Genomic DNA, 25,576 nt, shown 5'->3' with positions numbered 1-25,576 from the left:
AGTTAACTAGTTTATTAAGAGTTTTAGAAGATAAGTTCTGGTGGCAGAAGTCTGATACAATCTTACGGGTTTTGGTTTGAGGATTTTTTTTTCCCCACGCTTTCTCTTCTCTGGCCATTAAAGCCTCTTATGAAATGTAATTTTTTTATCTTGACCATTGCTGACTTACTCAGAAGTTGTATAAAAAGGCTGCTCCCTTCCTATGAAGATGAGTGACTCCTTTCTTTGTGCAGAAACATGATGATGTTTGAGGGTTGTACAATTGGATTGACCTGATTTTAGACCAAGCTTTACTTTGCACTCTGTTTTGGCTCTGCTATATGAGAGGGTCGGTCAAATGCCCTGTTCTAGATCACGGTCACGTTGGTTGTGACTTATGGAAAAAGTCAGGCTGTAGATGAGTCTGTTGCCCGTTGTACCTGTCAGGTGTCTGGGATCCATCAGTTTCAGCCTTCTGTTAGTGCTAATGCTGTTCTCAAGTGGTTTTGATCATGCTGTTTCTAACCCTTCACAAGTGTACATTAGTTGGCTGATTCTTACTCTTAGCTGTTGCAGAGACTGTTCAGAATAAGGGGATTCTCAAGGTGACACAGTGACAGAAAGGACAGTGGAAAAATTACTCTCTTTTGCTGTTTTACCACGAATACAAATATGTTGTTTGAAAAGTTGCTTTTTCCCTCTTTTTCTGACTATTACAGGTTTTATTTCACCTGTTGGATAGGGTTCGAGAATCTTCTACCACAGCTGACAAAGAGAAGATTGAATCAGGAGGAGGCAACATTCTCATCCATCATTCAAGGGATACAGCTGAGAAACAGTGGGCTGAAACATGGGTATTAACACTGGCTGGAGTTGCAAGAATATTTAACACCAGGAGATACTTACTGCAGCCTTTAGGTAAAATTTATAGCTTAAAGCTATTGAAAGATACAGTAATAAACTTCCTGCTTTTGTGTATTTTTTTCAGTTAAAATACTGGGCAAGAGTCTTAGTCTTAGCTTAAAAGTGTGTTCTGTTGTTTCTCATCTCAAATGTCATGAAAATTACGGAGTTTTTAATTCATGCTCCTTAGAGCCAAAAATTGTAAGTACCAATTTAATCTTGCATGTCACAGTACTCGAGATTAAATCTCACTAGTCACAACTCTGGGTGCCATATAGCTTTAATTTATAGTAGCCTGATAACAATAATAATTTTTCTGTTCTTTTGGTTGTCAGAACGTAGTTTTCCTCTTGTCTTTGTAAGGTTATGCAACACTTGCATAAAACTCTTCTGTGGCATCAGTGTGTCAAGTTTAACAGTGCTCCTACAATGTGAAGAGAACCCACTTGTAAAGTCAGTGAAGTATATAGCTTACAAAAGAAGAAAGGGAATTTTTTAATATAAAGGTTGGACTTGTTATGACATGAAAGATGGAGATTACCCATTGTTTCAAGTGATTATTTTTCTCCCCTTATGATACTCCTCCACTGTTTGTCTTGTACAGAGATGTCAGTTTGAGTTACTTTACTGTTGTCCCTAATGCAGCTAACTGAAGTGAGTTCCCCTTTTCTTCTTTCTTAAATTTTTACCTTTCCAAGTTTGAAGATTTTTATTTTAATTCTGTAACTCTTGGGTATCTTTGTTTCTTCCTCTTCCTTTTTCTCAGGCTCTGATTTTTTCTCTATTTATTTTTCGCTTTGTCCGTATAGAAATTAAACACTAGGACATATACCAAGCTATTGTAAAATATAAAGTATTACTGCATACAATTGAGTAATGTGAATGTTTTGAACTAGCTAATATAATTCAGCATTCATGGCTGCTTTGTACAGAAAAAAATGTGTCATTTTAGGCTTCTAGACAGATATTCTGATATAATTTCAAAACAGCTTTCATTTCTGGTTTGGCTAATTAGAACTACTTAAATACATTACTTTCAAAAATAAAAATGGGATATAAAGAATGTATAGCTTGCAAAGAAAATTCTCAGTTACGTTAATGTACCTTCACCATCCCGTAATATGCAATTTATATATATATAAGTAGAAATAACTTGTGTTTTACTTCATTTTGGTTGTTTGATATGGATATCAACACATTAATAGCTATCAAGAGTATCGGTCCTTTGCAGAAATAGAGTAGCTTTTGAACTACTGAATAAAAAATTAAAACATTACCGGGCTATTTTAATTATTCAAACCCAGTAATTAGTAACATAGAAGATTGAAGGTTAATGCTAGATTTAATGAAAAACTTAAACTCCAAAAATGAAATCTTTCTCCACGGTACAATTATCAGAGCATTTTAACATCAATTCTTTATAAATGCATATATAGTCTAAAGGTGAAATATATATATAAACTATAGATTTGACCCTGAAGTCTTTGTGTGTGCTTAACAGTTTTTAAAATCAACAGGCATTTCGTATGTATAGGAACAAATCTGCTTCACTATAGTGAATAATGAAAATGTATTCTTCTGGTATGGGATGTGGTGTGGGATTTCTTGGTAGCAAATTCAACATAAACATTGATATATTGTTTCATTCTTCATATTTGTGTGCCTCTGTCACATTGTTTCGGCTTATGTTTGAACTGATATATTCTGAAAGTCATTCAAGCCATCACCTAACCTCATGAAATTTCTCTGTATTAGAGTAAAAAGTACATGAACAGTCTTTTCGAGACAGGGTGGGTGGGAAGGGGAATAGGAAGCCAGTTCCAAGTTGATTTATTTTTTTTCTCTCTTTCTTTTTAAATAGGAGACTTTTCCCAAGCCTGGGATGTTCTTCTTGATCACATCCAATCAGCAGCACTTAGCAAAAATAATGAAGTTTCCTTGGCTGCTCTGAAAAGCTTCCAGGAGATCTTACAAATTGTTTCTCCTGTCCGAGACTCGGAGAAGCCCGACACACCACCTGCTATCAATGTTTCTGTACCTGTGGTGGTAGGGACGACAACTGCCACTAGCCTTGGCAGATCATTCATGAGAACTGACTCCATAGGAGAAAGAATAGGAAGATACAGTGGATCTGAACCACCTGTAATAACTGACGAGATTGAAGATTTGAACCTTTGGTGGGCAGCCTGGAACAGCTGGTATAGGATTGGTTCAGAAAGTACAAGGCCTCCAATTACTTGTGATAAATTGACTTTCATTCCCAGCCAGCCTTTTCTTACAGCTTTAATTCAAATATTCCCAGCTCTGTACCAACACATCAAAACTGGTTTCAGCATGGATGATCTCCAAAGGCTGGGAGTCATTTTGCACGGTGCTGTTTCAGTTCCAATCAGTTCTGATGCTTCCCCTTTCATCCTTCCATCTTACACTGAAGCAGTTTTGACAAGTTTACAGGAAGCGGTGCTTACAGCTTTAGATGTTTTACAAAAGGTAATAATGTGACTTCAAATGCATGGTGAAAGGTAAACTACACTGCATCTTGATTCTTCTTCTCAGAACTGTAGTGTGGGGACTTAAACGTGAATTTTTAAATTATTTATAATTGCACAGTGTACTGTATTAGAATAATCAGATCTCCATTCCTGGTGCAACCAAGGTGCTAGGCATTGAAAGGAATGATGTAATCTTTATGAAATGCACTTTTTCTTGATTGCAGAAATACCTTAAGTGTGCTGCTGTGTTTGTAGCAATTTACTTGTCTACCTAATATTACAGTATTGTGCCATTATGGGGGTCTGTACACAGAGCTGGGGGAATAGTCCCCCAAACAGTGTTTTTTATCTTGCCCAGGTACTGCCATAAACAAAGTCTAGAAGAATAGTGATCATGAGAACTCTGAGTTCATGCAAAAGATAAAATATATAAAGGTCTCTGGCAGACCACCTACCTTCTTGCCACTTGTTAATCAGTTCTTTATGGAAAATGCTGCATCTCTGCTTAAGAAATTCTTACTTTAGAACTCATCCTCAAAGAGCACCCTTCATGCAAGTGAATCTGTAAACAACAAATTAGGGCGCCCTTTTTCTGGATAGTATTAAAAAAAAACAAACCAGAAAAAAGTACTGCTTCTTTCTTTCTGGAGTTGTAAAACATCTTGCAAAATACATTGTCCATTCAGAAAACTTATTTGTTCAAAAGAAGCAGAGTTGATAATGAATGAGAACGTTCATTTACATGAAGTACTGCTTTTAAAAAAACAAACACCTAAGCCCCCCAAAAAACCTACTTGGGAAATGCCAGCATTTAAACTACCCATGTGACCTGACTTCATTCCCTTTGGGCGTTAATGTTATGACTGCTTTGCTTAACTATGTGGTCATACCTTCCCCCGGCCCCAGGCAGGATCCTGCATCATTTAGCTCATAGAACACATGGTGCCTACTCATGGGTCAGCAGTTCAGCATCTTGTTTTCTTTTTGCTTACTGTGGGTTAACTTATTTAAACCCCACAGGCAAGGCAGAATCATTATCTTGCAGTCATTCCTTTAGTTTGAGTTTAATGAACGTTCATTAATATATTTTGAGAACAGAGGTATAAGGTTAGAATTTACTGTTAAATACCAGTTTTGTATGTGGGGATAGAAATAACATGAAGTTTTAATGCCAATCATATCCACTAAATTTTCTTCCTTTTTTCCAGTCAGGCGTGACCCTTTTGTACCCTTCCCCCTCCAGCAGCTCAGCCCTGCCCAAGTCCTGTTTTCTCCACTTAATCACTCCATATATTAATCTCTCAGATTTTTCTGTTTCTTTGCCAGTCTCCTTACCCAGATGTTCTTAGCTTGCAAAGGCTGCAGGCATTAGTGCTTTTCAAAGCAGGGGTTATCAGAGTATTTAACATGAGGAAAAACTGCACATTCTTTATACTCTTCTTCTTGTCAAGATGTTAAGCTTAAACAATTTGTTATTGTTCTTAAACAATAACAAAAACAATAACTCCCTGTGAGAAACAGAGACATCACCCTTTCCCCTCTCCCAGTCAAAATGTTTAGCACGGCAGTTACAAGCCTTTGCAAATACAGACTTACATAGGAATTCTTATGTACCTCAATTTATACAGTACCTTCCACCCCATCTACAGTTATATTACTAACAGAACAGCACTGAAGTCACTCACAAAACGTTAAAGTGTATTTGGATATAGTAAGTTCTGTGAAGTGTGATCGCTCCTCTTGGCTATATAACAAAGTACAATTCACATGATAAGGCAGCCAGCCAGTGCGGATGTTGGAGCAAAGGCCATCTGTCAGATGGTTTTGCTGGAGGCCACAGTATCTTCTTCCTGTGTTGAAATGAATTAATACTCTCAGGGGTACACACAGAAGCTAGTGGAACAGTTAATAGTATGTAAATACTTGCCACCTTCATTTAAACAAAATGTTTCTTACATGTTTGCATTGCGGGATCAGATTAAGTTTTGTTCTTTGCTGATACAGGAAGATTTGAGCCAGTTCTGATTTTCTAAGAAGTTCTGGAACAACCATGTAATTGGAATAGCATGAAAAAACCCTGACATTTTTAAGACTGAGCCCCTGACTGGTTTAATAAAGAGACTTTATGATGTGATTGCACTAGCAAGGGACATTGCAACTCAAGAAGATAGGACTGGAAGGGAACGTAGATTCTCCTTTCAGACTTCTGTATGTTGAGCCCATTTACACCCGTTGTTTTGTTCTTACTTTTCTTTTTTGGAACTCATTAGAACTTGTTTTCTAGTCTTTCACTGCTGTAGTATGAGTGCCTGCTTCATCACTGTAGCTCAGATGAAGTTTGTACTCAAGCCCAAATCTTCTGATTATTTCACTGCCTTCCTACATTGAGTCAACTCTGCAGTGAGCCAGCTGGCTCATCAGAGAGAGGAACAGAGATGCGTACTTGGGGATGAGATACATTTGAAGTCTGCCTCTGAAGGCAGTATGGATGCAAACCTCTTGAGCTATAAGTGTGGTAAACTCAAGGCTATATCTACGTACACTGGCAGAGATGGTAGAGAATTAGCTATGGAGAGCTGTAAAAAAAACAGTAGTCCATGACAATAGATGCACGGGGAGTTGTTAGATAAATCTGAACTATAAAAAAATGTGAAGGTTAGATTTGTAAGTCTCTTTAATTATGTAAATAAGTGCACTTAATGCAGTAGATACGGCTGTTTTATAAGCAGCTCTTAAAGGTATTGTCAACATCCTTTGTCACACACTTTGCTATGCTATTTTTCAGTCTTTCATATGCTTAGATAGAAGTTACCTGGTGTCAGTCAGAAGCATAAACCTCTTTGAAAAGCAAGTTAGATGAATTTTCAAAACTAAGTGACCTAGTCCTGTGTTTTTTAATATTATATGGAAAATGTTTAGAGTTGAAAATACCCCAGTAGACTGGGTAGAAAATGCTTCTATTTATAAAATAAAATTTTTACAGAAGTTTCATAAAATATGAAAAATAAGAAGCTACTCGTGTACAAACGTCATATTGGAAGTAGTTATTGCTTTTCTTCACCGTACTGATGAAGTAGCATCTAAAATTATTTTCCACTGATCCTGAAGTGAAGAATGATGATACTAATCATCAGCGTTGTCTAACAGTGTGGAGTGAATGGCAAAGGTGTTTTGAAGTTTTTCCATTATAGATGTTAAGATAGTCTTCTGTAAGTTGTATTTGTGCAAGTAAGTTGCATCTATACAAAAGTTATCCAAGGGTTTGTGGACGCTCTTTCCCTTTCTAATCCACATGTTGGCACGTGCAATAATTTTTCTATGCCTTTTCTGATAGGTATGTAATCTTGCATTAACCTGTCAAAATTTAGTGCAGTGACTTCAGTGTGGCAGTCTATCAGCTGAAATTGTTTTACATGGTGTTGAATACTTTTAGATCAGCAATTAACCCTTTAGTCTTCAGCCACGCAGGTGAGTGCATCAAAACATTTTTTTCAGAATTCAGTAGAGTCTTGCACTTGAGCACCAGAGGAGGAGTATGGCTTTTTAGGAGGAGTGCTGCACTATATTCATAATGTTGATTAATCTTTTTGAGCATTAGACATGCATTTTGAATTGCAGGAAGCTGAGGAAAAGGGAAGGGCCATTGATGATTCATGGAGTGCTCTGCTGCCAGTTTTAGATAGCCTGAAGGTGCAGCTAGGTCATATAGGGTGATGTAGTGATGGCAGTGCCTGTAGCCCCTGTTGGCTTGCTCCTTCTTATGGCTGGGGACTCAGGATATTTGCTAGCCCATCAACTGCCACAGCTCATGACACAGCCCCAGCCTGGAGGCTGCCCTTGAAGAGCTTTGGAGCTGTTGGTACCTTGAGTGAGCTCAGCCACAGCTCATCATGGATGGTCTGTGGTTAATGAAATGTGGGGGTTTGATTCCTCTCCAGAGAAAAATGACAGTGCAAGTACGATGTCTTTCGTGGAGCAATAAATAGACTGTTTCTTGAAGCTTTGAGAGGTGAGACTTCGGGAGGGAAAGCAAGACATTTAAAATGACAGAAAATAATTGCAGTAACTTCATAGAATCATTGTATCTGGCTTTAAAAATAAATGCCCTAAGACTGCCTTGGGATTTATATTGAAACAGGAAATCATTAGTCTATGACAACGTGATACTTCATTGACATCTTCTAAGTACACCCTTCCTGAAATGTTTTCCATTTTAAAGCAAGATTGAGTTTCAGCTATACCAAAATCACTTAATTCTCATTTTATTTATGTTGCTTTCTGTAAGACACAATTTTAACTACTTACAAAAATCTTACATGAATTACTTCTGAGATTTAAATGTTCCTTGGAGTAGAACTTAAAGAAGATGCGGCCGAGATCAACAGACAAGACTTACATAAGACTTATATTTTGCTGTCATGTCAAACCAGAGTTTGTAAAGAAAAGATATCTTCTACTGCACAAAATGAGATAGCTGTATTTACTAAGCTATATATGCCCGGGTGTCTTGCCACTTAATTCACTTTACAATAACAAAACTTACTTTCCTTAAATTGTTAGAACTATACACTGTCTTTATACAGCGTCACCCTTGCATAGTCTTATATGGGAATTTTTCTTCAGGAGCTCCTTGTACTGATGCATATTTTTGAATATGGAAGCTCAAGATATGTGTTAAGCTTTTGTATTTTCTTTTGCTATAGGCTATATGTGTGGGCTCAGAAAGTATGCAGATAATGTATCCTGCAATCTTTGACCAGCTGTTGGCCTTTGTAGAATTTTCCTGCAAGCCTCCACAGTATGGACAGCTGGAAACAAAGCACATTGCAAATGCAAAGTACAATCAGGTAATTAATCATAAATCTCGCTTGTTTCACTTGGCTGGTGAACCCAATTCAGCTTCAGATATAGGTGGTTTAGCAAGATGCATTTATTCCATCCATAAAAACTTTGCTGTGTATGTTGAGTAATAAGTTAATATATTAGCATTTTTTTACATGCTTTTGTTATCTTCGTTTACTCCCTTTGAATTCTACTTTGCTTTTATACTTCATGTTCCTCCGTGGAGGGAAGGTGTTGCCTCGACACAGGACATAGTGAATGTGTCTGAATTTGTCTAGTGAATTAACCTAAAATAACTTGTCCTACATGTGATACCAGATTTAATAGAAAGACATGGTAGTTTTGAATGGAGAAAACTCCCTCAAGCTGCAAATTTTTGAATTGCATGTGCAGTAGAGAAATGGGACATATTCAATAATTCTTTTTATCTGTGTACTCTGCTGTTCACTAAGCATGAGCATCTGATTCACTGTAATCAAAGAGGTAACTATTATGTATGTATTAATTTTTCTTATTCTGTTTGTCCTGCAACACAATGGAATCACACTAGATACAACTATTTGCACCGGTGAGTTAAATTTCCTTAAAGATTGTCCTAATGTAGTTGTCTTGCCTAGACTGCAACATTTCTCCTACTTAAATGTACTTTACTTCAATGTAGAGTACATTTTCATAGTCAGGCTATGTTGTATTTGCAGTTTTGTTGCTTGGACCACATTCTTAGCAAACTTTGCATGCATTAAACTGAGACTTCAGTGCAAAACATACATTTTTCTGTTCCTTAAGTAATATGTTTTCATATATAGTTCAGTAATTCGCTAATTTATTTTCCCAGGCGGAGTGGGTAGCATTGAATTACGTACCGTTTGCTGAGAGATCACTGGAAGTTGTTGTGGACTTATACCAAAAGACAGCTTGCCATAAAGCTGTGGTAATGGAGAAAGTTCTTCAGAACATTATTAAGGTAAAAGCTTGTCCTGCCATATGCTCTGAATTTAATGAGCTTATACAGAAAATCTTGAGTTTTACTTTTAGGCTAATGTTGATAAACACCTTCTGGGAGGTTTGAAGCTTTAGTAAACAGATTGATATATTATGAAGATGAGCAGCAGGTAGTGGTTTCTTTTGAAGCTGCAATGCTATTGAATAGGCTATATGTATTGTTGTTTAGCTGGATAATGTCAGCATCAGTATTTCAGTGTGTTAGGCCACAAAATACCAATCTTGAAAGTATTATGCACCTGAATCTGATAAGCAGGCCTCTTAGTAAATATGGCATTGAAGGCAAAAGACCAATTTCTGTAGACTGGCATATATACTTTGGGGACGTGTGCTCTAGCTTTTGATTTCCGTTTAGTAACTTCGTGTGTCATTGACATAGCTATGGAATGTTACAAGTGCACAAATGTGCCTTTAAGGTGAAATTGCCAAACTCTTAACTTTTTTTGACCTTGTTTCCATTTTAGCAAATAATTTTGGTAAATAATAGAAATCGTAAACATCTGGAAAAGAAATGTGTGTGACCTAGGTTTGTTTGTAATGATGTGGCTGACATCAGATTATTCTGGTACAGAAATGTAGAAACTTGAATGTGTTTGAAATAGTTATGTGGTATTGTTTGGAATCTGTTATGAATTAAATATTTGTATTTCAAAGTTAATGCTGTTGTTTCCCACTTCTGTTTTAATGGGATGGGTGAAACTGATATAAACACTACTTTTCTTTAACATTTACAGTTGATAATAATGTGATCTATTGCAGTGGATGAAAATGGTTTTAAAATTATTTTTCATGTCTAAGGCCCATGTTGATACTCAAATTAGATTTGACCCCTATGAACAATAGCAGCAGAAGAAAATATTCTGTTTATCTCTAGGGTTAGGTCCCAGCTGTTCCATTTTTAGCAATAGAGAGTTAATTACAATTGACTCACTCCTGAGAGCAAGAGTGAGTCTTTCTTCTTTCCTCCCTTAGCTTTCCTCAAATCAGAGACTTCACTAAAAGCATTGTGGGCATATGTGTAATACCCAAATTTAGTCACTGTGCATCTGAAATGTAAATTAAAATTAGTTTTCCCGTATAACTTGGTATCAGGTTCTAGTCAGTTTGACTAACAATGCTAAAAGGAATATGTGTAGTGTAAATAATACGTATGCTTAATGTTTTTAAACTCATTAACAACTTTCTTTTATAGAGATTGAAGCTGTCTTTTGACCTAAAAGACTTAAAATTTGCTGTGTTTTCATCTGCTATATATTTGAGTTGTATTTCAGCCTTTATCTTAGAATTTTACTAGCTTCTTTTGGTTTTAAACTTCATGTGGCTTAACCACTGCAAGACACCTGGTCATTGCTGACTGTTAGGTATACAGCTCGACTTTTGCATATTAGGAAAAGTTTAAATTTAATGCGGTGTTTTTTTCTTTGTTGTGGAAGTCCTTGGGATAGCTTTCCAGGAACAGGACTAAACTCTCCAGTATACACTCATGAAAACAAACTGCCTGCAATTGGTTAGATGTTAGGAAAGCCCATTTGTCAGGCTTAGCAGAAATCGTGGATGGCAATAAAGAAAAAGATAATTGGTGTGTAATTTCATGGTGTAATTGGTAATGGATTAACTCTGACTTCTAACCTTGTACTTGGCAACAGACCTGTGCTTTAGCCAGCTAGTATATGGTGAATCACCTTTATAATTGTATTTTTAAAAGAGCATCTCATATACCAGGGGAAAAGGTAGGGGTGTGTACTGTCATCTATGACAGTGTCTGCCAAGATCTTCTGCAGAAACCACTCATATCCTTAGATTTGTCAAAACAAAATTTATAGTTGCTTAAACTTTCATTTTGCAGACACTAAGAATACCTCTTAGTCTGAAATATTCCTGTCCTTCTGAAAGCACATGGAAGCTAGCTGTTTCCTCTCTCCTCAAAGTTCTCTCTATTGGACTACCTGTTGCAAGGCAGCATGCATCTTCTGGAAAATTTGACAGTATGTGGCCAGAGCTAGCAAATACTTTTGAAGACTTCTTATTCACCAAAAGGTAAACACAATTTTTTTTTTTTTTGGTAAGACTGGAAAATATTTGTGAGCAATTTGTTCAGTAAATGTGTCAATAGAATTCAGTAAAAATAGCCTTATCTTTAGAGATATTTAATATCTGAAAATTATTTCAATGAATGAAGGGAAAAAAAGGTAACCTGTCTTGTGTGCTTTAAAAAAGTATACTTTTAGTAAGTAGCAGAAAAAACTTTGTTCAAAAGGTGAAAGAGCTCAACTGACTTACGAATAGAAGGCACAGTGTTTGTGACCGGGCCAAGGAATTCTGTATGGACTCCCAAGATCATTTACTACAGATTTGATAAAGAGTTACTGATGTGTACTCAATTTGTTCCTTTTTTCACTTTGAACAGAATTGCAACAGTCACTTTTTTTAGTTAAGGTGAACATCATTAACTAAGCGTATTTCTCTTGAGTCCCATCTTGAAATATTCTACTTACTATGAATTTTGGAATACTATTTCTTACATTGCTGTTCACTTAGAAGCCGTAGTTATCTTGCGTTTGTTTCTAACCACGATAATCTCTTAAGGATGGAACAGTGTAGATGTGAGCCTGTTGAGAAAGTGCAGAAGTGAAAAATAACAACGATCAGAGACTTAAGACAATCTGATCTATTAGTTTGTTCAACCAAAAGAATATATCATTAGGAAGACATGGTAAGTCTTCAGGATATGGTAAAAGATTGCTCCAGAGAAGCATTTTTATTGTCCCTTGAGAATGTGTAGAAGTGGATATCAATTCAGCAAAGGTTATCTAGGTTAGACGTTAAGGAAACCTTTTACTGTAAGGAAGGTTCGGTGTTGTAGAAGATGACGTAGGAGCAGTATAGAATTTCCATCTTCTTTGTGAATGCCTGTGGGTAAGCATCTTTTATGAAAAATTTAATTCCCTGATTTTCTGTGTGTATGCTGATTTCAGTTACAGATTAATTTTTCCTTTTAATAAAAAACAGTAGGCTGCTTCTGTTACCGAACACTAATATGCTGTGTATTTGTGTGTATAGTTTTCATACACACAAAAATCAGCAACCAAACACAGCTGTATTTACTAATGATGAATAAATAGCAGCTTGCCCAAAACAGACGAAAAATAAATACCAATGAAACTTAATTTTAGAGACACATCCGTTAGTAAAAATATTTGTAATAATGAATGGTTTGGGAATTTCATCAATAGGGTTACATGACAATTGAATGAAAAACCTTCGTTTGTTTTTTGCATTTACTTGAAAGAAATATTATTAAATATGAGGACCTTAAAATAAAAAAAGCTCATCAAGACTACATAAAAGACCCTTTAATCATCCAAGTTTTAATTCTGATGCTTCACTGTTTCTTTAATTTAAAATAACCTTTGCAGTATCTTGTTTGGTTTTGTTTTCAGCTGTGGTTAGTAGTTCTGCTTCCATTCTGAGACAGGCAGTCCAGATCAGCTAACATGCTATAATCAATGTCATCGTTGGGTTTATAAAATTAAAATTAAGTTTTTTTCAGGTTATTGTAGAAGAATGTACATTCACTTAGTAGTGCGTATTCCCAGAGTAACCTCTACTTGCTGTAAATGAATTATTCCTGAATATCTGCAAAACAGATGAAACACATCCATTTTGAATGTCTTTAGCTGACCCAGACTGGCACTGCTACAGTTTTGGGGTATTAATCATTCATAAATCCAGGGAAGTAAGATTATCACAGATCTTCAATGTAATGCAAGATAATCCGCTGTCATCTGCATGACCTTTTTGGCCAAATACGTTTTCTGTTTTTCTGAATTTACGGCGAGTGATTTGTACTTTTCTTGAAAGTTGGTCCAACCATAGAAATTCCATCTTAGCATGTTGCTTGCTAGAAACAATCACTGTTGGCGTGAATTTTAATAGCTTTTGCCAGCTGTCTTACATGGGCAAATATTCTCTGGAGGTAAAGGAAAAACAGTACTTATGTGGATGTTTATGATACCCTAAAACTTGTCTGCCTTCACTGAAGTCTGGTTTTGCCTCTTTAGAGGCCAGAGTGTATTCTTTAATTTTACATACGAAACGTGATTTAGAGATCAGCATTTTCATCAGAATTAAAGATGTTCTCAGAAAAATAATATGAAACTTTTCTGTTCTCTTACTTAGAAGCTTGAAGGTTCAAAAGAATTTAAAATACTAAAAATAGGCTGGTGGTTTATAGAACCATATGGCTATGGTTCAGTGTATATATATATATATATATATATATAGGGCATATGGTTCAGTACCATATGCCCTGATATGATAATTAATAGCCATTATCATTACTCTTTCCCAGCTTTTATGAGTAGGTGATTTTTTGCTTATATAGTTGTACGTTGTATGGCTATTGAATGTCTGGTTTGGGGTTGGGGTTTTTTTGCCCCCTAATGATAATCTTTTTATAAATAGCAGTTTGTCTCCCCAAGTGCATCGTTCTCCTTACAGTCAGAGCTCTATCCCTTAGTAGCTTTAGGATGGATAGCCTTTCTGTTCCCTCTATCGGCCTGAGCCTTGTGGTCCTAAAAATAGTTAAAGCTAAGATGGGAGTACATCTGCCTCATGCCAGTAGTCAGGACAATTAGTAATAGCAGTCATTTCTCCTTTTCTTCATCCTCTTCCTCCTCCTCCTCTTCCTCCTCCTCCTCACAATACTCCTGAAGTGTGCCTCTCTGGCTGTGATGCAAGGAGGGCTCTAGAGATAGCTGTGGAAGTTCCCCACGTCGAGGTAATTCTCTTCTGATTTCCTTTGGTTAAGTCCTTCTGCACTTCTGTGCAAGATGCTGTGAAACTATCCTTGGCAAATAGGGCAACCTGTCCCTTCTGTGTTAGAATTTTCTAAATTGGGTCTTTTCATGGGTTGCAACTGCAGTATAGTCAGTCTCTTGTATTTGTAGCTGTTCCATTTCTAAGTCAATTGAATTAAGAATTTTCTAATTTACTGTGTTCTTTCAATTTTTTTTTTTTGTTAGCAATAGTTCTAATAGAAAATATATGTTAATCATAGTGGTGTCTTATTCTAGAGTAATTTGGGAGAATCTATTCACTGTTTTGAAAGTAACAGCTAAAATTTATCACTGAGTTGAGGTACGTGTCAACCCTCAGATTGTAGAAGGCAATGAGAATGTAATTCCCTTTCCAACTGTCCGTGTTGGTCCTTTATTTTAGGCCAGGTAGGTGGTATAGAAGCCGGTTTTCAGTGTGTTCCCTGATTTATTTATATTAGCAATGAATTGTGTTTCTTAAAACTTTTGGTAGTATTTGGATTTTCGTCTGTATCACCACAATCAATTAACCAAGCCACAGGTGAGCAGATGAGAGACCCTGTGCTCTTAGTTAGATTAGTGACACATAAATTTGACTTGGTTTTAGTGACCCTGCTGACTATAACTGTGGCTTACTGCAACTGTCAGTCAGTCATCCCTGGTGGCTTTCCGGCTTGCAAATAGGCCATGCAGGACAGGGGGTAATGAAGCCAGGTGCGGAAGTGTACAAGTCTGGCTGTACTGCTGAAGACCAGCATGGATTGAAATGGTTCTGGAGCACAAAGAATTTGGAAAATGCAATTCAGAGACACCCCAGGAGGCTATCGGTGAGACAGAGTAACAGCATTACTGCATTATCTGGATCTTTACCATTTTCCAACGTGTCACCCCTTGTGAGAGGAATACAGTTAGATATATTCAGTTAGACCTGAATGCAGTTAGAACTGAAAATTTACTTTCTTATGCTGGCATTCTGTAATTTTTCATAAGCACTCTGCTTCAAGGAAACTGAAATGTTTTGTCACAAAGAAACTTACTTTTCTTCCTTCATTCTTGTATACCTTTTCATACTCCACACTTTCCACTACTTAATGTTCTATATGTTCCATGCTATTATCTGTCCAGGCTTCAGGCAAAGCTAGGTAAATATCTTCCTTTTGTACCTGCTCTTCAGACCCTTATTCTTTAAAGATGACTTAGCACTGCTGGGATGGTTCTAAATATGAAATATCTGCATCTCTGTAAAACTTGGAAATGTCTTATTGCAGTCAGTCCTCCGAGCAACACCGCATACAGGTTTGTCTAGTCTTTCCCTTCAGCTTTGTTCATTTCAGTATCCCAGTGCATAGTGTCTCGTTTTTGTATGCACATTCTCCCAGTCTCTACCTGGCAATGGATAGAGTAGAAAGATAACACTCTATTTCACTGATGTTCTACATTTTTAATCAACATTTTAAACATTTTTCTAATCTAACTCGTATTTCTTCTAATCGGTGTGCTCCTAGAAATTGCATGTGTAGATAGCCTAATATTGCTTCCACCAGTGAAACTGAGTTGGCATTGGTTAGGCAAGAGGTCACTGTGGTTAGATTTAGCCTTAAATTAAAGCTCTGTGAATCTCTGTGTTTAAAATAGTGAACCTCCTCTGCATGGTCTTCCCTCCGTCTTTTGGACAGGAACAGGCTTTCAGGCCAGCTACGGGGCTGAATGAGAGGAGATACTCACTGATGTTTAAAAAGTAGAAAGCACAGCAGAAATGGTCTCTGCAGCTTTGTACATCAGAAAATTTCAAATATAACCAAAAGAGCCCAGGTAAATAGAAAACAAAAATGCCACTGTCATAGAGAATTAACAGCTTCCAAGCAATAAGCTTCAGCTGGTTTTTTTTTTCCTTTTTTTTTTTAAAGCAAGCTGCAGCTGAGGAGGCTCAATAATCTTGATTTTTATTATAAATCAAAATGACATTTAAAAATTAATACATTTCATGTAACTTAATTTACCCAAAATGGTCTTCTAGTAAGAGCCTGGTCTGTTTATTATTTCATAACATTCTTCTTTCCCAGAGGCTTTCATGGAAGCATGTCAAGCCATTATATAAAATAAAATTCAACAAACGTGTGTGTATATATATAATTTACTAGACCAGAAGTCTGTGTTCACATGAGGGAATTAAATCAATACTCTCCAAAAAGATGCTTCAGAGCGTAGTGCTGCTGTGCGCAGCAGGGCTCTGGGTGGCTGTTAGCTCTTTGTTGTTATGCTCCAAAACCCTCCCTAGACAGTGGGCAGCGGCTGGGAGCTCTGCGCCTAGGAGAGCCTGCACACAGCAACAGTCTGCATCGCACGGCCTCTTACCCTCCCTGGCTCGTGACCCTTCGGTACAGCTTGGCCGTATTGCATCAGACCAGCAAAGCTTTTGGCCCCTAGATAGATGTTTCATACAAACACATTACGTACAAAAATCTATTTACTTGGAGTAATCTGCTACATGAACAAGTACGTAGCATACTCTGTAGCATATACGGCAGATCAGGTATGGGTGACTGGACAGAAAGGTTTTAACACCTCTTTGAGGCTCAGCTCAGAAGGTCAGTCAGTCGTAAATTAGGAAGTGTCAGAATGAAAGCTTCCTATGTATTTCAACATGACCTGCATTTGTATGCATCATAATAGGTTACATTACTATTTAAAGGTTTGCATAGTTAACTACTTTATATGTTACAAAAGGTACTGACTGAACAGCTATTTAATATTTTATTTTATTCTTTGTTTCCAAACTTCCTGACTGCCTAACACACAAAACAGAGATAAATACAGTATTTCATATTTTCTTTGTTGTGTTTTTTTTTTTCCTAGTCAGACACAACACTTGAGTGTTTCACAGATAGCAGTGAAGTTATAAAGTCCCTTTGAAGAGGGGAGATATATTTATTTTTCAAGCAGGAGTATTGGTACATACTGTCATAACTGTCAAAACTGAAAATTAGCTGTAGGCGTTCAGACTGAACTTCAGGTGTCTCACACTAAGCACCCAGAAGATGGAGGGGGAGGGGGAAGCCTATCTTGGAAAAATCTTACTTGACTTGGTCAGCACTGGGAAGGGGGGGAACCTGTTAGGTAAACTGGCCAGATTTGAATGAGATTTAGAAGCCTGCAAAGTTCTTAAACCTTTCACTAAAATTCGCAGTGGGATGGAGAAGACAGGCCCAGATGAGTCCCCTTACGAGGACAAGGCTGGAACAGGTCCACAATCGTGTATTTAGCAGCTGCCTAGCCAGTGAGCGCGTACTTAGCTCTGAGCTGCCCTCCGCATGTCTGTTGTTTCCTGGGGAGGGACATGGGGTGGAGGAAAAGCTGGGGGCTGGGTTGGGAGTTTGGAAATAAGCCAAAGGATCCCAGTCTGCATCTCACTACAATACTGCACCGATTCCTCTGCTTACAGAACAGCTTGGTTCTTTGTTTAGTCCAGAGCGCTCTTTTCCCTGCATCTGCCTATTTTGCCATAAATTAGGCAGGGAGTGTTGTGGCAGATTGACCCTATCGTTTTCCTTCTCAGTAGTGACCATCCTGTGTACTTAATCAGATGGTTTCTCTGGAGCAAAAAAAAAAAAATAAAAAACATCGTGTAATTTAAGATGCATCAGAAGACACAGGCATACACAACAGCAGCAAGTTGAGGTACCACAGGCAATCTTAATTCCAGTATTTCTAACCATTCCTTTCAAGTGGTCGAATTTCCAAACTGTTTCTCCACATGAGGATGTTACATAGTTATTTTAAAAAGAGAAAAAGTAAAATTTTGGGAAAGGGGGAGACTTTAATATAGGCAATTATATTGACCTTATATAGCGCCTTGTCTCTGATTTTTGTTGTTAATGATCCTGGTTATCCCATTAGCTCTAAAACATGTTACCTTCAGTGCAAATCAGACACTATGGAGAAACTGAACCTGCAACCCAGTGGGTTTTGCAACTGTCTTTAAATTTCAGAGAGACATAAGCATGAGGATTCCAATTTCTGCTTTATGTCAGAAAAATGAGAACAGTGTAACTAGGTCAGAACAGACACATATCTTTACCTGTGTGCTGTTTCTGTTGGATTACTAGGATACCTAAGGAAGAGCGCAAGGTGACCACATAGTGATATTTTCATGACACGCTCCTTCAGCCTCCCAGTTTACGTAGCTCAGAAAGTTCTTGTACCACAGGTTGTCATTGACTCCCAATCCATTTTTCTTCTAATAATTTTGCTAACTGTATGTTGAATCTGTGTAGATTTTAGCAGGCAATCCTATGATTATGGGGTTATAAGCAAGGCATTTCAGAGTTTATCTATTGTGTGAAGTACTTTCTTTGATTCCCGCCCCCAAAGTGCAGTAGAAGCAGTCTGTAAAGCAAAACATTTCATGATGAGGACCCATCACCCGCAGAGTGCTCACTTCAGGTGTTTTCTTTCAGAGTTGCTCTAGTCTGGCTTCCTATCATGCAAGCATCTACGAGAGCTTGGAGTACATTTTTTGGTCTAGTTTCATCAAAAATGAATCGAGGTCTATGTCTAAGACCAGACATGAACTGAGGTTTATAAATAGGGATGTCTAAAAGTTTAGCTTGAAAAGCCCACACCTGAGCCAAACTAAAACACTGATGTAGGCACACCAGCTGAAGTAGTTGATTGCTGTCTAAGTAGGCAGCTTTTACTCTTTCTGTCCTGCTGAGGAACTTGGTCCAATAACTCAGCAGAAGCATAATCCAGCAAAGGAAAGGAATTTGAATTCACTGAACAGGCAATTCAGTAAGTACAAGGAAAGACTCAGTAAATGAGATAAAACTTCACCAGAGAAAACTGCATGATTGATGTTTGGCATAAAATTTCCTACCAAATGATAGAAGATTTCAAAATTTACAAGCAGGTGAGGTAGGACCTTGTAAAGTTCTGGGTGATTTTTATGGTTGAATCACTTCTGGACATGTCATCTGTAAATAAATTTTTATATATGATGGAAGAACTGCAGAAAGTTCTGAATTTCTTCAAAATTAATGTTTGTAAAATGCGCTTGTCTCTTCACAAAATTAAGAATGAGAGCAAATGTACCATTTCAGTTATCATGGAAAAAGATAAAGTAGTGTCTAATTGGTGAAAAGTATGTTTCATTAATGCAGAAGAAAATGTAAAATTAAGCCTTTCTGCGGATACACTGCTGAAAATCAAAAGTTGTTTATCTTGCAAAGTGGGAGAAAAAGCAAAATGTAATAAACTGCCATCCCCTGATGATAACTTCAGACTCACCTAAACAGATATTGTGGCTTTTGCGCATATAGGACAGGAGAGATTACTTTGAGATGCAGATGAAAAATGGTGTTGGTGATGCAAGTTCTTAATCAGGTCCATCAGCTGTAACTCTTCAATTTTAGAGTTTTACTACTTTTTTTGCTTTGAATAATTTTAATAATCATTATTCCTAAGATTTTCTTCTAAAATGTTAATCGTTACCAGATAATAGTACCAACTCGATGCATGTAGTAACTTTAAATGTAATGCATTTTCCCATACTGATTTTGTTCCACGTTGTGAATTTAAAAATGTTAATGTAGTATGTTTATTTTTAGTACACCTCCTGATAATCTCTCAATTCAAGAATTTCAGAAGAATGAGAGTATTGATGTTGAGGTAAGGAGACAATAGCATATATACTGTTGAGCATAACGAGACAGTGACATTCACAGATCGCATTTAGTTTTGAAATAATTTTTTGAAGAGTTACCTATTCATTACTTTTTCTGTGATACTGTTTTCCTTTTTGAAAACAATACAGGAAATTCATAGGCTCAGAATTCGGCTGCTTCATAGTTACGTAAAAAGTGGGAAGCGGCATGCCGAAAAGTGCTTCTTGTCCACTCAAGTTCAAAACAGCGTGGAGTGGCTAAATCAGAATGTGTTTCTGCCTCTAACCCATTATCTGATTCTTACTCATTGTGTCATTGCCGAGCAATTACACAGGTAATTGTAAACCATGGAGGAAGCTGACAATTAAACCTGAAGTGAGTGCTTTCTCTGTAGAGGGGGGACATTCAGTCAGCAAGGACACTGTTGCCCTCCAGATGTGTTCTCAATACTGAAAAGCTTGTGCATAAATGAAGAAATGATGTCTTGTTTGTGCAGTACAGAGACCGCTGTAATTGTAAAAGAGATCGTGTTTGGTTGGATAAGGCCAAAGAAAATTAAGAGATGATGATACTTGGAATGAAGAGGGTCTGGTCCCCTTTCAGTCCAGGACAAAGAGATGTGGCAGACCAGGAATTAGGTGTACAAAGGAAAAAGTTGCAGAGAAGACATGGCAGTATCTGTGGGTTTGATCGCCTGTCATCTCTCCAGAGTGGCAGCTGGGACACAAGGATTTCTGGATGAAAAGCGGGAGCGGTTCTGTCTGCAGCGAGCAGAAGTCTGAGATCTAATGCATTAATTTATGGAGAACTAAACCCGCTTTGTTCCTGAATGGGAGCATGGAGACCACAGATAGAAAGCATTTCAGTTAATGTGCATTGCCTTAAGCTTGTTTAATTAACTCACTTGTTCTGCTTTGCAGATGTCATGTTGTAAGCCTGCGATATACGTGTTAGTGTCATAGTGAGGATATTGAATGGGGTGGAGGGAGATCGAGATCCCTAATGTTAGATACTCTTTTTTCAAAACCATGAATTCAATTTGAAGGATTTACTTCAAATGTCAGTGGAAATCTGAGTGATGACTGCTTCAGAAACTCTCACAAAAGTGGGGGGAAAAAAGTTTATTATTTCAAGTTTAATGTCACACGCAAGACTACAATTTTTGGACACATCTGCAAATTTTAAAAGCTACCATTGCAAGATTTTATGCAGTTCCATTAGGCACGTCTCTCTTGTTTAATGTTTCTGTCTTCTTCATACTAGAATTACAACTTTAATATTCAGAAAACCAATATAAATATATTTAATTCATTTTAGGTGGTGCAGCTTATCAGCACAGAGATACTGCCATATGCTAATTTCATTCCTAAGGAATTTGTCGGTCAAATAATGACTATGCTCAATAAAGGCTCAATACACTCTCAGTCATCCTCCTTTACAGGTATGGTACCTGAATGACAAAAGATAGTGTTTAAATCTACTAGAAAGTAATGAAAAGTTGTGAGCACTTACTCTGATAAAGACTTGAAGTTCCCGGGCTTGTATTCAGTTATAAACTGTTTGATTTCCAGCTTGTTTTTATAAACTATATTTTATTTTATGGAAGTTGCCGAGCATTCCCTGCAATTTTAAAAAAATTATTTCCTTACTTCTTGGTCAGTATCATAAATAATACTGTACTTGTGTTTCTTCATACTTTCTACATAGTTTCATTTGCACTGTGCCAGCTGAAATAGTTCTAACAATAATTTCAGACAATTGTAAGACAGACATATTATCCTGTTCTTAAAAACGAAGTGACCTTAGCGTAACTATATGGTGTACCTAACCAGATACCTTTTCTGCTTTAAGAAAAAACATTTATAGTTTTTTGGGAAAGATGAAAAAATGGATGTAAGCCATTACAGAGGAAAATATTTGGATTGTACGGTACCAAATATTAGTATTTACGATGTAGAACTGGGGTTGCTGGGTTTTTTTAAATTCATTTCATAGATTTTACTATTAAAGCAGTATCAAGTAGGTAGCACGTTACTGATCGTGTTGTGTGTTTTATCTTCTTTTTTTGGCACTGTTGTGATTATTGCACAGTCACCTTTTCTTAGAATGTATTCTTAATATTTGTTCATATCACTGTTAATCTTTTTAATACTAGCAGAGCAACAACCTTTTTGCAAAATACAACAAACCGATTGAAATGCAACGTTTAGTGTATTGGCATGCATGCTGCACAATTAAATATGACATTTCACTTTGACAGAAGCCGAAATAGATATTCGAATGAGAGAGGAGTTCTCTAAGGTGTGTTTTGAAACGTTGCTCCAGTTTTCATTCAGTAATAAAGTCACAACTCCTCAGGAAGGCTACATCTCTAGAATGGCACTTTCTGTGCTCTTGAAAAGGTCGCAGGATGTGTTGCATCGCTACATAGAAGATGAGAGACTGAGTGGCAAATGTCCTCTTCCACGGTATGTACCTCGTCTTTAGGAAATTAAAGGTGTTACCAGTACCTTATGAGAAGAAGGTTGCATTCAAAATATCACTCATTAAAAAAAGTCTTGGGTGGGGTGAAATTTAAAGCCAGGGAGCTGTTGGTAGGGAAGGCATTATATCTTTTTTTTGATGAAAAAGCTTTAAATGGTCGTATTCAGTGCTGTTACGTAGACAATAGGAATGTGATTTAGTAACTAACATTTTCAGTTACTGAAACAATGTTTCTGATATCTGTAACATAATATTTCTGAAACCCAATTTCTCTTTATTCCCAAGAGAGCTATATATAGTTTGTAAATGGAGAGATGGAGAGTCTCCTCGAAATAAAATAGCCAAACAGCAGCATTGTGAGTCATTACTGAAGTAATTGTTCTTGAAACACAAAAATTGTCCAAAGCACCAGGCAATTCTTTAAAATGGGAACTTATTTAAATTTCACTTAACTTTTGAAGGTTTTGATCATGAATGATGAAATTGATTATTTTCATGTTACAGTTAATCATGTACCACGAGATGCGTATGCTGTTACTGTTTCCAGTATCAAATTTAAAGCTATCCTAGCTGAGACAACAGCAACGATGGTGGGAAAGTTAAAGACAAATGATAACCTTAATCTCTAAATAGGCTTCACTGCAGCTGTTTCCATTACATGGGCTTTTTTTTTTCATGTTGTGTATGTTTCAAAGAAAACCTATATTCTTGAGACAAAAATGAGTTGACTGTTTGCATTTTTCCCTTTGTAGGCAACAAGTAACAGAAATCATATTTGTTTTAAAAGCTGTCAGTACTCTCATAGATTCACTTAAAAAAACTCAACCTGAAAATGGTAAGTTTTTGTTAAGCAACATGGCTCTAAACAAGATAACATTATATCTGCCACAAAGAGAGATTTATTCTTTCCTGCAGTAATTTTCACACTTTGAAAGAAAAGTGTAATCTGTAACGTTCAGTGTTTTGTAATTCTGTGTATATGTAGGTGGCAGATAGACTGAAAAAAAAACCAAAACCAACCCACAAAGTTTTTTCCAGTATACCTAAAATCATAAGGTCCTAAGATATGTTTAATAAAACAAAAAACTTCAATTTATGGTGTCTTTTATTAGATAGAGCTTGGTGTCTTCTAAAGACAAACAAAAAACCTTCCGTAAAATGTTAATAGAGTTCTTAAATATATGTGGTCTTGCCAGATCCTTTTTCTTCTCATGATGCCTTTATAGGTTGCTAGGGATCACGTACATGTAGGTGCACTCTGCAATTAAAGGGGTGTACAAGTTAAACGAGTGGGCAGGCTGTTAGATACTTAAACTTGCGGTCTTGCTCTCCCTTCCTTTCTGCTCTGGTACCTCCTGTCCCCTGTAGTGAGAAAGTCTTAGCTCATTGTTGCCCAAGGAAGTAGTTGACAGGTGTATTTAAAGGGCTCAGTTAAAATGGAAGACCTCAACTTCATTGATAATCATGCGTCTTGTTCCTCCTGTAAGCTACACCTACTGTAGGCATCGAGAGTTCCCAAAACTTTGGAGTCATAGTTAAAACAGCTGTATGGGACTCTGCAGCTCTTGACAGAATTGCATATACGACATTTCCCTCTACCGCCCTGGTTTTGATATTATGAGGAACAAAAAAAAACACCTTTTCAGTCTTGAAACAAGCAAACAAACCAGCTTTTCCAGAGAAACACAGGCAGGTGGGTTTCCTGAAAGAGGCAGCACCTCACTTGCAGCATCGGTGAGCAGCCACATTTTTGATAATGTGGTTTCCAATACTGAGGGCAGAACTATGCCAGGGTACATAAAGCCTTTTGGTGACCCCTGAAGGCAACTGAAGTGCTGCTTTGGTGGGCCTTTCTCTTGGAGGGGTAGAGTAGCCAACTCAGCTGGGCTGTTCCCCATGTCCCTCTTCATGCAATGAGAGAAATTCTTCACCTGGTCCATATACCGCAGTGATTGCCAAGCCTTCCACATACTTGCTTATGAAGAGAACTACTGGATGAATTGGAGCCACTTTACTCCTGCTTCTTCTAGCTTTTAATAATTTTATTTCTTTAAGAAAAATATTACTATTGTCTGAAATCAGGGTTTTGTTCTCTTTTTGAAACCAGAGGTAAACCAGAGATAAACAAGGAAGTAACATAATAAATAAGATTCATTTAATTTCACTTGTTGGACTAACAAACTTTACCATGGGTATTTTTGTGTCTTGGTCCAGTGTTTCTCCCTCTGCTTTCTATAGCTTTTGTAGTCTGGAATGATTTGAAATTAATAGAAGGCCTCATTGCTGACAGATTTCCAAAAGTGAAATCTGCGTCCAATTCAATTTTCTGTCAATAGCTGAGAAAAGCAGGCAGGAAATGTATCTGTGTTATGGATTTAATAAAAGTAGTATCTTCAGTTTGTCAGTTCTTCATCCAGAAAACACAGTGAATGAGTCATCTGTAGAAACACAGGTGTGTAGCACCATTTTATGCATATCCCATCTGGCTTCCAGCTGCTGCGGCAAAAAGGAGTACGGTTCTCCTGCAAATACACTGTATCCGAGAGCCCTGTACAGATGCTGTAGTGTCTATATAGCACTAAGGTACCTATGTTTAGGCACCTGAATGTGCCCTTATTAATACATATTTTTATATATTATACATATTTATTGAAAAAAATCTGTTGTAAGAATTTGGACGGTAGTAAGTGCGTCAATCTGTTCTGTTCTTCCTTGCAGTTGATGCCAACACATGGGCGCAGGTTATTGCCTTGTACCCGACTTTAGTAGAATGTATCACCTGCTCATCCTCGGAAGTGTGCTCTGCTCTGAAAGAGGCACTGGTGCCCTTCAAGGACTTCATGCATCCACCAGCATCCAAGGTACAGAACGGAGAGTCTTGACCCCAAAAAACTTTTTTTATTTTTGAAGGAAAAAAGTATCCCAAAATGTTTGTTCCCAGGTGAAGTTTCTCTGAGGAAATCTCTTGTGACTAGTACTTTGGCAACAAGTGCTGACTGCCTTTTAACTGTACTAACAAGAGCTCAGTAATTCAAGAATACAGGTTATAACTCAAAGGTTCCAGAGTGAGTAGCAGTGCAAACCTTTGATAAATTTAACAGAATAGTTGGAATCATTTATAATCTAATGTACTTGCTACAGTATCTTGAAGTGGTGATTGAAAAGTGGGCTTATGTACAGCTTGTTGTGTATGTGTTAATGATGTAATTAAAAATATTTCAATTCAGTCAGATTTATTAGGCTGGTGTTTTGCACCCTTTTTTGGAAGTACGAATTGTACTAAAATTTTATGCAAGATGGTACTGTAACATTCCATATATCTGTAACCAGCCTTTGTAAACAAAGGGAACTGATATACTTGTGTGTATAATAAATGGTACAGTTCTGTATAAAA

At 37.1% G+C, this 25,576-nt stretch overlaps 1 protein-coding gene across 2 annotated transcripts in view; it reads left to right on the top strand.

The window, feature by feature from the left end:
* MON2 (MON2 regulator of endosome-to-Golgi trafficking) overlaps positions 1 to 25,576 on the top strand; it is a 74,046-nt gene extending 48,470 nt beyond the window's left edge. The window contains exons 25-35 of one of the 2 annotated variants that reach the window (XM_075080934.1): positions 699 to 897; positions 2,744 to 3,372; positions 8,078 to 8,221; positions 8,767 to 8,784; positions 9,052 to 9,180; positions 11,065 to 11,255; positions 19,642 to 19,702; positions 21,016 to 21,139; positions 21,959 to 22,166; positions 22,935 to 23,017; positions 24,901 to 25,576. In XM_075080934.1, coding sequence (XP_074937035.1) covers positions 699 to 897; positions 2,744 to 3,372; positions 8,078 to 8,221; positions 8,767 to 8,784; positions 9,052 to 9,180; positions 11,065 to 11,255; positions 19,642 to 19,702; positions 21,016 to 21,139; positions 21,959 to 22,166; positions 22,935 to 23,017; positions 24,901 to 25,064 — 1,950 coding nt within the window. In that variant the 3' untranslated portion in view covers positions 25,065 to 25,576. The remainder of the gene's footprint in view (positions 1 to 698; positions 898 to 2,743; positions 3,373 to 8,077; positions 8,222 to 8,766; positions 8,785 to 9,051; positions 9,181 to 11,064; positions 11,256 to 19,641; positions 19,703 to 21,015; positions 21,140 to 21,958; positions 22,167 to 22,934; positions 23,018 to 24,900) is intronic. The other variant, XM_075080933.1, reaches the window with a different exon arrangement.

This window comes from Phalacrocorax aristotelis, chromosome 1, assembly GCF_949628215.1.
Source record: "Phalacrocorax aristotelis chromosome 1, bGulAri2.1, whole genome shotgun sequence".
In the NCBI taxonomy this organism is placed as follows: domain Eukaryota; kingdom Metazoa; phylum Chordata; class Aves; order Suliformes; family Phalacrocoracidae; genus Phalacrocorax; species Phalacrocorax aristotelis.
The sequence above is the reverse complement of the archived record's forward strand: the minus strand, read 5'-3'. Positions and strand labels throughout refer to the sequence as shown.